The sequence below is a fragment of the Xenopus laevis genome, chromosome 5S, assembly GCF_017654675.1.
Source record: "Xenopus laevis strain J_2021 chromosome 5S, Xenopus_laevis_v10.1, whole genome shotgun sequence".
NCBI lineage: Eukaryota > Metazoa > Chordata > Amphibia > Anura > Pipidae > Xenopus > Xenopus laevis.
The window spans coordinates 13,246,589-13,261,644 of NC_054380.1; the positions used below are offsets into that span (position 1 = coordinate 13,246,589).

At 40.3% G+C, this 15,056-nt stretch overlaps 1 protein-coding gene across 2 annotated transcripts in view; it reads right to left on the bottom strand.

The window, feature by feature from the left end:
• Positions 1-4,234: 4,234 nt before the first annotated feature.
• The window catches only part of LOC108717701 (transport and Golgi organization protein 1 homolog), a 57,786-nt gene continuing 46,964 nt past the window's right edge, over positions 4,235-15,056 (bottom strand). The window contains exons 24-29 of one of the 2 annotated variants that reach the window (XM_018264969.2): positions 14,463-14,600; positions 13,675-13,743; positions 12,619-12,686; positions 11,679-11,750; positions 6,866-7,022; positions 4,235-5,414 (exon numbers count right to left, since the gene is read on the bottom strand). In XM_018264969.2, the coding sequence (XP_018120458.1) occupies positions 4,684-5,414; positions 6,866-7,022; positions 11,679-11,750; positions 12,619-12,686; positions 13,675-13,743; positions 14,463-14,600 (1,235 nt within the window). In that variant the 3' untranslated portion in view covers positions 4,235-4,683. The remainder of the gene's footprint in view (positions 5,415-6,865; positions 7,023-11,678; positions 11,751-12,618; positions 12,687-13,674; positions 13,744-14,462; positions 14,601-15,056) is intronic. The other variant, XM_018264970.2, reaches the window with a different exon arrangement.

Consider the following 15,056-nt stretch of genomic DNA (forward strand, 5'->3'; position numbering starts at 1 on the left):
TCCATTCTTAGCAGGGTCGACCTGGTTCAGTATTTGTACAGGTAGGGATCGGTTATCCAGAAAGCTCCAAAGTACAGGATGGCCATCTCCCATAGACTCCATTTTAATCATTCAATTTTGTTTTTAATTATTTCCTTTTTCTCTGTAATAGTAAAATAGTACCTTCTACTTGATCCCAATGAAGATATAATTAATCCTTATTGGAAGCAAAATAATCCTATTGGGTTTTAATTAATGCTTAAAGGTCATGTAAAGTCTAAAATAGAATAAGGCTAGAAATGCTGTATTTTGTATACTAAATATAAACATGAACTTACTGCACCACAAGCCTAATCAAACAAATAATTTATGCTTTCAAAGTTGGCCACAGTGGGTCACCATCTTGTAACTTTGTTATACATCTTTGCAAGACTAAGACTGTGCACATGCTCAGTGTGGTCTGGGCTGCTTAGGGATCGTCATAAACAAAGCTGCTTGAGTTCTGCATGGCTGGGAAGTAAGGCGGGGGCTCCCCCTGCTGTTCATAAGTATGATTGTTTCCCTGCTCAGCAGTTAGGGACCGTCTGACAATTCCTATCCACAGCAGTAAATGAAGGGAGAATTTCACTGCATACAGTCAGCTTTCTTATAAAAACGATACACATTTTTTAATTGAAGTATACTGGAGATAGGTTTCTTTTTCATTAAAGAAAGTAAAAATGGGATTTTATTTTTTTGCCCTTTAAATTATTTTTTTAAAAGACATAAGAGGTCTTTCTGTAATTTGGTTCTCCATGCCTTATCTAGAAAACCCCAGGTCCCAAGCATTGTGGATAACAGGTCTGAAACCCGCCCAGGTCTTAAATACCAGCCGGGTGGCAATCCTAGTGGCACTGCACATGCTCAGTGGGCTCTGGGGAGAAGCTAAGCTTAGGGGGTGTGGGAAATCATCAAGCAGAAAGTGAAGTTTATCTACCATTGACGCTGATTCTTCTATGCTGCCATGTAATGTGAATCTGAATTCATTGCTTATCAGTATTTTTTTTTTATTAGAGGAAAAGTTAACTCTTACGCCAAAAAATAAATACTCAGACTTTACAGTCACACAAGGTATCGGTTAATTATAATAAAGAAAGGAAAAAGCGAATTGCGAAACGTGCGTCAGGGCAACTGACGGTCTCCTTGCTTTTAACTTTGAACCATCGGATGGTGGGGTGGGATTGAAACAAAAATTTCTTTTAATATTCTCAGACTCTTTCACTGATCTATTTTCTTTCTAAGGACTGTGGGGTTTGCGGTTTTACAGGTTTAGATAGCCTCTCTCAAACAGTTAGAAAAGGTACTTTTGAGACCGCAGCCTTAAGGTCCCCATAGACGCGACGATTCTTCTTGCCGAACGACCGATTTTAGGGAAGCCCGACCGATCCTTCGAAATTATCGTGCGGTTAGTGGTATTCGAACGATCGTACATCTTACGATTTTTCGTCCGACATCTGTCGGGAAATTGATCGACCAGGTCAAAAAATCTTTGTCGGTCCCAGTGCAATCTCTCTATGTTTGCAGGGCCAAGCAGGCAGCTCCCCTTTGTTTTCCTGGTAAATTGGTCTTTTTAGTTGATGGTAGATTCGTACGATCGTACGATCGTTCTGAGAAGATCGTGGTCTCACGATCAGGATCTGATCTTTTAAAAATCTCAACATCTATGGCCAGCTTTACAGGTCCTGTCGTTCTACATCTTTGTGGTGCTCCTAGGGACTTAGAAAAATTATAACTAGAATCTTGGGAGCAACTCCACCCTCTATACAATTTCACCTTTCTCAATTTTAACCAGAGATCGATAACCAGGGGTTTTTTAATTGTGACCATAAGGATTAACTCTCAGATTTTAATCAAATTATGCACTAATCACTAAATGGAATGGTGAACTAATCGACTGCACATGGCACTTTATTAAATAGAGCATATAAAAATTAATCAACTTTGAACTAATTGCACAGGTCACTTTATATTTATGAATTATAATTGTTAACCCTTATTGGTTAAATTGGTTAAGAATATTGAGAGTGAATTGACTCTTTTTGAATGAACTTGAATCCTCACAAGACAAACGGCACCTTTAATTATAAGTGATTTAATAGGGAGCAGCGAACTCCCAATCTTTAGTTCAACTGGCTATTGACCGTGTGGGTTAAATTGGAATAAAATAACGGACAATACCAAGTGTAAAGGTTCTTGTTAGAACCAATTGTTCAAAGGTGTTTGAAGGTGAATACGGCATATGAATTGTCATATTCTGCAGAGAAGAGTCAGTTTCACCAGACTTTAAACAATAAGCAACCTTGTAACGTGTTAATCTGGTGTTATCAGTTCATTCCAAAGATTGTCAACATAGTTTCTGTTTGGGTTATTGTAACAACTAAGGTTTCTTTAAATTGCATAACAAACTGAAACTAATCGTGGAGAGAGGTGGGTGAAATACAGAGGTGTAGTGTTGATACAGTTACCAAACAAGGTTCCTTTTTTCCTTTCTTGCTTATCAGTATTGTGAATGTTCCTTCTATTAAACTGCATCATTCTCCTTGCACTGACTAATCTGCAGCTCCTCCTAGTGGTCACTTTCTGTATAGCAAAACCATAATGAGATCCAATATTGAGATGCACTTACTCAACTAAAAAGCATTTTAACATTCATCTAATCATTGTCCCAGTATGTTGGAATATATTCCAGTAGTACAGGCACCCAGAAACTTGCTTCCCCATCAGCTATGCCTTTGATAGGAGACTCTTCTGAAGTCCGAGTCCTTTGCTGAAAATATCGATTTCCTCTAACTGAAAAATTCAGTGAATACTAAACTGAATCCAAACCCTAATTTGCATATGTAAATTAGGGGTGGGAAGGGGAAAACATTTTTACTTCCTTGTATTGTGACAAAAAGTCACGCAATTTCCCTCCTCACCCCTAATTTGTAGGGATGCACCGAATCCACTATTTGGGATTCGGCCGAATCCCTGAATCCTTGGTGAAAGATTTGGCCGAATACCGAACCAAATCCAAATTTGCATAATTTTCGCAATATTTCCCCTTTAACCACGTGATTCCAAGACATTGAGATATACGGGAAGTGATCTTGGATCTTATTTTTAGGGATGCACGATATCCACCTTTGGGATTCGGCCGAATCCCCGAATCCTTTGTGAAAGATTCGGCTGAATACTGAAACAAATCTGAATCCTAATTTGAATATGCAAATTAGGGGCAGGAAAGTAAAAAGTGTCAACAATTTTTTCGCTTCCTTCTTTTGTGATGAAAAGTCACGTCATTTCCCTACCCGCCCCTAAGTTACATATGCAAATTAGGATTCGGATTTGGTTCGGCCAGGCATTCGGATCCGGCCGAACCAGAATCCTGCTGAAAAAGGCCAAATCCTGGATTCAGTGCATCCCTAATAAGCATAGATGATTATTGTGTTTTTAACTGCACATCCTCCCTTAGGTACTGAAAAGAGTTTATGTAGAGATGCTGAGCTCTGTATAAACAGCCCTCTCCCGTTTCCCAGCTGCAGCCTGTATAGGGCTTCTCTGTGCATTAGTAAATTTATTTATTTCATTCTTCTCCTCCCATAGTTGCTAGGAGGAGCCACAGGAAGTTGGAAAGTAAAATTGTGTATTACTTAATTAAAGGGGACCCGTCACCCAGCATAATTATTCAAAATCCTATTTTATCACATTAGTCAAGCAAAATTAACTTTAATTACACTGTATAAATGATTTAAATCTTCTTTCCTTCAGTCTGGGAATTCATAATTATAGCAGCAGGCAGGAGCCATTTTGTGGACACTATTATCAAGACAAGCCTTGTATCATCTCAGAATCCTGTTTATTTACCAGAATGGGGGACACGATGTCCATCCCCATGCACTGACTCCACAATTTAATGGTAAAGAGAATGGGGGAATATGTGGAGAGCAGTGCCTTCTAAGAAGAGCTAAATGGAAAGTAAATGTAATTGTCTGCCCCGCCTCTAGGCCTAAGACATAGAGGAGTGGCAGACAATATTTGATTGACAGCTGAGGTTTTTAAAAGAGTTTACAACAGCTATGCATGCTTTAATAAAAAATAGAAATTGGATTTCATGTTAAATTTGAAAAGGACTTTTATTATACAGATTTTTGTGTCTGGGTGACAGGTCCACTTTAATGCTGTTATTAAAGGGTAAGTGAACCAGCTGGACAAACGATAAAACAGGAATCAGAAAGAAGTTTTCCTAGTCTTTATTATTAGAATTATTCTCTGATTTACAGGTTGTGTGCGCTTCTGGTATTCCCAACCAGACATTAAATACAATTCTTTATTCTATGTAAACCAGTGGTCTAGGCTTCAGCTGAGCGTGGAAAAGCCGTCGCAAATAATGTCATTATAAAATGTATTTCCACAGGAAATGTTGACATTCATTTCTTTAAGACAAATAATGGTTATCTCTGGTACATTACAGGGAGGGGGGGGGGACAGGCGTGCTTGTATTGCAAAATCCATAATAATTAAAAATCCCCCCAAAAAACAAAGAGCATAAAATATTTATTGCAACTATTGGACGAGTGAAATAATAAATTGGGGGTTTGTGTAAACCAGTAACGCTGTACCCAATAGGAAACTACTGAAAGTACTTTTTTCCCCCACCTAGCATCGGTTTCCATAGCAACCTTTTCAGGGTTTGGGTTCTGGAGGGAGTTCGCGGTTTGTCTGTACGGGTGGTCTCTGTGCAGGAGGGAGAACACGCTGATCAGGCAGTGATGGGCCTACAGGGAAGGATCCAGGATGAGGTCCTGGAGGAAAGTCACGACCTTGAATAAAGTCTCTTGCTCCAGATGGTGGACGAGGGGGCAGGACTCCTTGAGGTGGGGGGCCATGTTGAAATTCTCTAGCACCAGGAGGGACAAAATCTCTTGCTCCTGGAGGAGGGGGCCCTGGTAAAAACTCTCTTGAACCAGGATGAGGAGGTCCTCCTATAAATTCTCTTGTCCCTGGAGGGGGTAGACCAGGTGGGAACTCCCTTGCTCCTGGGGGTGGCATTCCTGGGGTCATTTCTCTAACTCCTGGAGGCAGTGGTCCTGGTGGGAAGTCTCTCGCCCCTAGAGGAGGATTTCCAGGTGGGTAGTCCCTTACTAGAGGAGGTCCAGGTGGGAAGTCCCTTACTAGAGGAGGACCTGGTGGGAAGTCTCGTCCTCCTGGAGGGAAATCCCGAGGACCAGGGGCCCCAGGTGGGAAGTCCCTTAGTCCTGGAGGTAGCATGGCATAATCTCTAGGACCAGGAGGCGGCATAGGACCAGGGGGATAATCCCTAGGGCCAAGGGGTCCACGGATAAAACTTCTTGGATCTGAAGGCATTATACCAGGTGGTAACAATGGTCTTGGTGGGAGGTCTCTCATTCCAGGCACTGAAAAAAACAGATTATTACCATGACATTACATGAGAACTTTAACTAAAATTCCTATAGTATAGTGTTGATCATATCCTTAAAGGGATTCTGCCATGATTTTTATGGTGTCGTTTTTATTTCTAAATGACACTGTTTACACTGCAAATAATTCACTCTACAATATAACATTTCATTCCTGAACCAGCAAGTGTATTTTATTTAGTTGTAATATTGGTGTGTAGGTGCATCTCAGGTCATTTTGCCTGGTCTTGTGCTTTCAGAAAGAGTCAGCACTTTAGGATGGAACTGCTTTCTGGCAGGCTGTTGTTTAGGAGAAACAACAGCCTGCCAGAAAGCAGTTCCATCCTAAAGTGCTGGCTCTTTCTGAAAGCACATGACCAGGCAAAATGACCTGAGATGCACCTACACACCAATATTCTCAATGAAACTGGATATGTCGCAGTGGGACATGGATTTTTACTATTGAGTGTTGTTCTTAGATCTACCAGGCAGCTGTTATCTTGTGTTAGGGAGCTGTTATCTGGTTACCTTCCCATTGTTCTGTTGTTAGGCTGCTGGGGGGGGGAGGGAGGGGGTGATATCACTCCAACTTGCAGTACAGCAGTTAAGAGTGACTGAAGTTATCAGAGCACAAGTCACATGATTGGGGGCAGCTGGGAAACTGACAACATGTCAGATTTCAAAATTAAATTAAAAAAATCTGCTCTTTTGAGAAACGGATTTCAGTAGAGAATTCTGCTGGAGCAGCACTATTAACTGATGCAACATGTTTCCCATGACAGTATCCCTTTAACTAGGAACAAATGGATATAAACATTAACCTTTTTAATTCAAATAGTTGTATGGCTAAAGGGGTGGATAGATTGCTTAGATAGGTGCCTGGAGCCCTCATAAATGCTTGATGGAATGCCGGTCTGGAATTTTAGGGAGAGCCACAACCAATTCCCGCTGCATATTATCACCTTCCATTGAAAAGAACAGGAAGTATTCTGTCTCTCAGGAACTCTCACTACGACATTCCCATATGATCCAGAGATGCAGGAAGAGAACGGCAGTTTTCAGAGCAATGTGGCAGTTATGCTACAGGCCTTCAACCAAAGGCACAAGAATCTCCTTTGACATGAGACTGGGGGTATATTTGGCTCGGGCGCTGAACTGAACAAAGTTGCCAAAAAAGGATAAAGCGACATGTTTATGTCACTTGGAAAACTCAGAATATGGAAAGCTTTACCTTCCCTCCATCTGGAAAGAACAGTTTCATAAAAAAACTAATGTAATGACCACAGCAAAGTGTGGCGGCCCAGATCCATTAGCCCAAAGCAAACCGTGAGTGAATCTAGGAAAGGCTTCTAGTTGACTGGCTGCTATGGGCTTGAACTTTGCAGATGCCATTTCTTATACTAGCCCACAGAAAGCTCTTCAGAACCTATGTAGCATTATGGTCCTACTTTGTGGAGGAAGCAGAGGTCGAGGTCCAAATGGTCCTCTTGGAGGAAATGGACCAATCATCCGTAAGGGAGGCTGTGACATCACACCGGCGGGTGCAGGAGAATTCATGACTGGTGTTCCAGGAAATGAGGGTGGACCTTTAGCTCCAAGGAGGACCTGTCCACAGTAAAGAGCATTAACACGAGAAGAATCTGTTGTTTCAACACAACTGCATAAAGCGGCCCCAGTGGAACTGCTTAATTCAACATCAGAACTGCTGATATCCAGCACATTTATTACACTTATCTAGTCGATCAAATCGTTAAGAGAGATTGCCATGAACTTCATGCATCCAGATAGTATCGCTAGAACTGGGACTAAACCACCCTCCAGGAGGGGTGTAGCCTCCTTGGAATAGTTGTACTCCCCCCAGGACAGCTGTCAATACAATGGTTCCATTAGTGTCATTTCCTCCCAGCAGGTGGATTCAACCATTCCAATACCTGTGTCCTGTGGGTAGAGTTCCCTTTTAAAAGTTTTTCAGGCCCTTCCTATTGGGCTCATGTTGAACCAAGGAACAGTATAGTCAAAAATGAAATTGTTTTAAAGTAATACAAATATAATGCAGTGTTGCCCTGCACTGGTAAAACTGATTTGTTTGCTTCAGAAACACTACTATAGTTCATATAAACAAGCTGCTGTGTAGCCATGGGGGCAGCCATTCAAGCACAGGATACACAGTAGATAACAGATAAGTACTACTATAGTTTATATAAACAAGCTGCTGTGAAGCCATGGGGGCAGCCATTCAAGCACAGGATACAAAGTAGATAACAGATAAGTACTACTATAGTTTATATAAACAAGCTGCTGTGTAGCCATGGGGGCAGCCATTCAAGCACAGGATACACAGTAGATAACAGATAAGTACTACTATAGTTTATATAAACAAGCTGCTGTGTAGCCATGGGGGCAGCCATTCAAGCACAGGATACAAAGTAGATAACAGATAAGTACTACTATAGTTTATATAAACAAGCTGCTGTGTAGCCATGGGGGCAGCCATTCAAGCACAGGATACACAGTAGATAACAGATAAGTACTACTATAGTTTATATAAACAAGCTGCTGTGTAGCAATGGGGGCAGCCATTCAAGCACAGGATACGCAGTAGATAACAGATAAGTACTAATATAGTTTATATAAACAAGCTGCTGTGTAGCAAAGGGTACAGCCATTCAAAGGAGAAAAGGCTCAGGTTACACAGCAGATAAGCTCTGTAATATTGTGTTTAATCTACCTCTTTTTATTATTATATCACCAGTATGATCATACTGGTGATATAATAATAAAAAGAGGGGCCTAGCCACTACTGCAGATAATAGTGTTTGTGCGGATCCGTATATCTACTGCTATAGGTAAGCTCTGTAGAACATAATGGTGTTATATGTTATCCATTATTTAACCTGTGCCATATAGACTTTTTTCAATTTCAGCCATTGCTACACAGCAGCTTGTTTATATAAACTATAGTAGTGTTTCTGAAGCAAACACAGCAGTTTTACCAGTGCAGGGCAACAGTACATGATATTCTCATAACTTTATTACACTTTCATTTTTTGGTGTTAATGTTCCTGTAAATGCACTTTTCAGAGGCTGATTACGCTAACAAATGGGATTCAAGCATTTTTGGGTACATTAAAGAAATCCCAAGTGCAAATTAAGGATTTGACCATAAAAAAGCCTTAGGATAAAAAAATAAATAAGAAACCTCAGCCTGCACCAATTTTCTTTTTATTTGGATTCTATATTTCCCTTTAATCATATTTGTATGTTTAATGTATTATAAAAAGAAAAAGCTTTGTTTCTAATATGCATTTCTGTGTTCTAGCTATAAATGATATTCTATATAATTATATTCTATAAACAGACAAAAATAGGGTACAAAGACAGACATTACGATTTTGGTCAATCCCTCCATGTGTACAACTACCTGTACTGTACACTGGTCTACACAATAACCCCATATCAACCAGGAACTAATCAGATGCTGGCTTTTAGTGTAGCTAACTTCTGATTGGTCCAACATGTTAAAGGATTAGTTAGTGCAAGGAATAAATGTACTTGACATGTGGAATATCTGCATATCCAAAAAGATCACATAATAAACCCATGCTGCTTAGTTAAAGGGGTGGTTCACCCTAAAGTTAGCTTTTAGTATGTTATAGAACAGTCAGTTCTAAGCATCTTTTCAATTGGTCTGCTTTTTTTTTCATATCATTTTTTAAAATTATTTGCCTTGTTCTTCTGACTCTGTCCAGCTTTCAAATGGGGATCACTGACCCCATCTAAAAAACAAAACGCTGTATAGAAGGAATGCACCGAATCCAGAATTCGGTTCGGGATTCCGCCAGAATTTGGATTCCGCCAAATCCTTCTGCCCGGCCAAACTGAATTCGAAAACCCATATGCAAATTAGGGGTGGGGAGGGAAATCATGTGACTTTTTGTCACAAAACAAGGAAGTAATAAATGTTTTCCCCTTCCCACCCCTAATTTGCATATGCAAATTAGGATTCAGATTCGCTTGATTTTGGGGTTCGGCCAAATCCAAAATAGTGGTAAACAAGGAAGTAATAAATAGTGGAATAGTAACAAATAGTTGAAAACAAGGAAGTAATAAATGTTTCCCCCTTCCCATCCCTAATTTGCATATGCAAATTAGGATTCAGATTCGGTTGATTCGGGGGTTAGGCCGAAATCCAAAATAGTGGATTCGGTGCATGTAGCTCAAAAGTGAACAACCCCTTTAAGTCCCCAACCCATGCTGGTAACATTTAAAATAAAACTACAGCCATGCTAAATACAAGGTTGTCATAAGCTTCAATAGATTTGAAATATCCCTTGTAGCTTTTTGCTAGTTGGGGAAGGAAATTGCTCTAAACACTTCACTGCTTGTAGGAGGGTAAAATACTTTTCCCAAGCAGCTGTATGATCCCATTACTCTCACATTTACCTTTTTTTATATTCTCACAGTTTTTATTCAATAAATTGCTACCCAGCAACCCAAAGAAAGGCAAACACCAAGCAACCCCATGCTGTCAGCACCTTATGAGATACCAGTAAGAGCAGACACAAACTCAGATTTGGGGGGAGATTAGTTGCCCAGTGACAAAGCGTCTCTTCTTCGGGGCGACTAGTCTCCCCGAATCACCGACGGGATGGCAAACATTGCGCTTCGTTTTCCGAAGTCGCCTCATGAGGCAACTTCGGAAAATGAAGAGCTCCGAGTGCCATCCCGCCGGCGATTATAATTCTTACCGGCGGGAGGGCAGTTCAGGGAGATTAGTCGCCCAGAGGAAGAGGAGATTAACCTAAATAAAGATTCAATTTCATGTTCTGATCAGGTGACACTCTGTTGGAATCACTATTTGCACTGGTAGCCTTTCAGTATCATGTTTGGAGAGTTATTGGTTTCAGGACCGAATATCTGGAAAACAGCTGGGGGATTTGTGATCCTACAGCACTGGCAGCCTTTTATCTACGAGCAGCAATTCAGCAGCCAATCTGTTAGGCTTCAATACGCATTAAAAATCAGGGATGCACCGGATATTTTGGATTTGGTCAAACCCCCGAATCCTTTCCGAAAGATTCGGCCGAATACCGAACCAAATCCTAATTTGCATATGCAAATTAGGGGTGGGAAGGGGAAAACATTTTTTACTTCCTTGTTTTGTGACAAAAAGTCAGGCGATTTTCCTCCCATGCATATGCAAATTAGGATTCGGTTCGGCTGGGCAGAAAGATTCGGAAAAAAGAAAGAATCCTGCTGAAAAAGGCCGAATTCTGGATTTGGTGCATCTCTAGCAGAAATACAAAATTCATACATTCACCCCTTTAAATTAAAAAGCTGAATTTATTATGACATATTAAAATCCATTAGACCCCACAATAAAGCCTGTAATGGGTTTTAATATGTCATAATAAATTCAGCTTTTTAATTTAAAGGGGTGCTTCACCTTTACCTTAGAATTGCAAATTCAAAGCAACTTTTCAATTGGTCTTCATTTATTTTTTATAGGTTTTTTTTTTTAATTATTTGCCTTTTTCTTCTGACTTTTTCCAGCATTCAAATGGGGGTCACTGACCCCATCTAAAAAAACAAATGCTCTGTAAGGCTACAAACGTATTGTTAGTTCTACTTTTTATTACTCACGATTCTATTTGGGGTCTCTCCTATTCATATTCCAGTCTCCTATTCAGATAAAGGCATGGTTGCTAAAGAAATTTGGACCTTAGCAACCAGATTGCTAAAATTGCAAACTGGGGAGCTGCTGAATAAAAAGCAAATTAACTTAAAAAATACAAAGAATAAAAAAATGAAAACCAATTGCAAATGGTCTTAGAATATCACTCTCTACATTTTACTAAAATTTAATCTAAAGGTGAACAACCCCTTTAAATGAGTTTTTGAATTTTGTATTTCTATATTTGCCTCTTTTGGCCACTAGAGGTCTCTCATGCATTGATCTATATATACACAATAGGCGTGCTGATCAGCTGAACTTTGTTTGATTTTCAATACCCAGCAGCCCTGTAGATACCAGAGGACAGCAAAAGCTGGACAGCCACCAGGTGATATATAAAGCATGGACATCCTCCTCATGGCCCTGCAGCTTTGGCAAATCCACCCACCCAGCATCCTCAGCCAACTATAATGAGTAAAGACGGAGACATTTTATGGGGAAGTGCATGCAAGTCAGTTAGCAGCTCACTCTTTCCACCTGAAGTGTTATGTGACACCCAGCTCAATCCACTGCTGCGGTTTACTTACTGACTCCACTTCGTCGGGTGGGGGAAAGCTAGCAGCCACACTTGGGGCCTCAGGCTCATGAGGTGGATTTGGCTTTTGTTTTTACAAGAAAAAATCAGTAAGAAAGTCATGTACACAAAATGCCACAGTAAATGCTAAGTAAAAATGGAGTTGAATGAGCCTCTTAAAGGAACAGGTCAGTGTAAATATAAAAACTGGGTAAATAGATAGGCTGTGCAAAATAAAAAATGTATCTAATATAGTTAGTCATCCAAAAATGTAATGTATAAAGACTGGAGTGACTGGATGTCTAACATAATAGCCAGAACACTACTTCCTGCTTTTCAGCTCTCTAACTCCGAGTTAATCAGTGACTTTAAGAGGGGCCATATGGGACATATCTGTTTAGTAAATTTGCAATTGATCCTCAGCATTCAGTTCAGATTCAAAAGCAACAGTTATGACCCACGTGCCCCCCTCAAGTCTCTGATTGGTTACTGCCTGTTAACCAATCAGTGGAAACCAAGAGAGCAGTGTTATGGCTATGATGTTAGTCACTGATGAAGGGCCATGCGGTCCCGAAATGTTTGATCTTTTGAACAGTGTGGAGAGCACCATGGAATAAAGTTTGGGATCACCCCGTTTGATGCATAAAAAGGTATCGGCTACTTTCATTGTTGGATTTATTGCTGGCGTGTGGCTAGGCCAGTGCCAATACCTGCATCCCCTTCTGCCTCTCGTTATTGCATGGCTATGATGTTAGACATTCAGTCACTCCAGCCTTTATACATTACATATTTGGCTAATTAACTATATTAGAAACATTTTTAACATCTATTAACTTAATTTTCACTAATTTTACACTAAACAATTACTTTAAATTACAGGGCTAAAATCCACAGGGTTCCATTAATATCCTAATATACTAAAGCAAAGGGACCTCTTTTTATTTGGAACATACCATGCCATCCACGGTCATCGAGGGAGAGGATGTTCTTGGGCCCATGGAAGCTGAATGGCTAAGTTCCACTGCAAGACAGAATATAAAGTGGGACACATATCCATACACTGTGAAAACTGTTCCATTATAATAAATTTGGTTTCACATTTAAAGCACAGATACTACTGCAACATCGTCTTTTCCGTTGCAAATAAATCAGCATTTTGCTGCAGCCTACACAAGCCACCCCGGCATTCTTGAAGATGATCAAAATTTGGGACATTGGGTACGAAGTAGTTGGCTGAAACCTCAGCCTGTTTCCTGTTACACTGGAACTAACCAATGTAAAGAATGGTTTCCTTCTATTAATTATTAGTATATACCAGTTTTTGAATGAAAATATACTTCAAGGTGTCTCCTTGCTTCTATTGGCTACAACTTTGTAAGTCAAGTAAACAGTACAGATATACCGAAGACAGTAAAACGTAAATGCCTATATCCTATAATGTGCCAATAACAAAGAGAAGTGGAGAAGTAAGCACTAACTTCTAACAGACAAATATCCCTTCTCAGCCTTACAGCATTTCTTGAATAACAGTTATATATTGGGATGCACCAAATCCACTATTTAGGATCCCCAAATCCTTGGTGAAAGATTCTGCTGAATACCGAACCAAATCCGAATTTGCATATGCAAATTAGGGGCAGAAAAGGCAAAAGTGGAAAAAATTCTTCTTTTGTGACGAAGTCACTTGCTTTCCCTTCCCGCCCCTAATTTACATATGCAAATTAGGATTCGGTTTGGCCAGGAACAAGGATTCGGTCAAAACCGAATCCTGCTGAAAAAGTCCGAATCCTGGCTGAATCCCAAAACTAATCCCTAGTTATAAATTAACTTGTCGGTGCTATATAAATAAACGCTGATGTTGATATTAAAGTGTGAAGCCTAAGGTAACTCTCCTAATTAAGTCTGGACCTAATCCAACCCCTATGTTCCTCTCAATCTAAATATGATATCTTTGAAAGATGTAACTGCACCAGAAGAAACCTGTCTGCAATTATTAGAGAGCTACCCACCTGGTGCAGAGATTCTCCCAGACATATCAGCTTGGGAACGCCTTGGTCCATGTGGAATGTCCATGGAACCTTTATGTTAGAGAGAGATATAATTATTACCATGGAGTATATAGTTTAATGCTAAGTAACAACATATTATATGACATTATGAAAATACTGTGGTGATTTATCTAGTGTTAAGTATGCTGCCGGCTGCAGCCAATCTGATAGGCCGTACAAGTGAATCAGCTGATACTTTCACAAGTATGTGGGAAAAACAAAGAACCAAGTTTTGCATTGCAGCAAGTTTGTGCTCCAGACTAGACATATGAGAAAGGTTGCACACTGCAGCTGATCCCATGGCAGAATTATGACCCCAGGTTAGAGCCCTGCAGTGGGTCGCGTACCCGCGGTTACCCCCAAAAAAGCGGGTGCCCTGTAGAATGAGGGAAAGATTTTCAGGCGCCGGTATACCCGCGGGTCTGCAGGTTGCGGGCCTCATCTAAATTTCTTATCTTATGTAATATTTTCAATATTTTACTCCTTTTTAAGTTTTACAAAACGTCTTTCTGTCCCGCCCTCTTTTGATGATGTCTCTTCCAGTTTGCAGCACCGTCACTTCCTGTTTGATGGTGGTCGGCGGGTTGTGGAAAAGGCAGTTGCGGGTCCGGGTTGGGTAGCGGATCAAAGTGGGTAAATATGCGGGTTGGGTCTTAGAAATTGGTCCGCGCAGGACTCTACCCCAGGCCCTTACTGCAACAGCATTCACTGGAGTGGAGATATGGTGTGTGCAACAGAATGCTACTTACCAAAGTCACCTTTAGGATCCTCAGATCTACTGAGGTTGGCAGATGACGACCTTCCAGATACATCCATCATTAGAGGAGGTGAAGGATTTCCCCCACTTACAGGGGAAGGTCCAAACGAGCCATCTCTGCTCAGATTACCTTAATTTAACGGAAAAAGAAAATTGTTAGGGGTCAATATAGTGGGCATTAAATTAAAAATAAAGTAACAGAAAAATGTCAGATCCATTTCCAGATAAGTACAGGTCCACATGACTATATGTGCAAGTTACAATAATAGGGAATGGCTATGGGCTAATCACACACTCACATCCAGGCTGACAGAGAGACAAAGGCAAGCTGGAAACAGCCAAAAAAATAATGGGGTTGATATTGTGCTGTTACAGGGGTTGTTCACCTTCCAAAGATTTTTTTTCTCATTATTCACCAGAAATTAAGACTTATTTTCAATTGCTTTCCTTTTTAAAAAAAAAAAAAAAAAAAATGCTTTCCCAAAATTCAAATTTAACATTTCTGCATCGGTGGTGTTTCAGTCTGGCAGCTCAGTGATCCAGGAGCAGACTCTAAACTGTTACTATTTGCTCTATTAGTTGATAC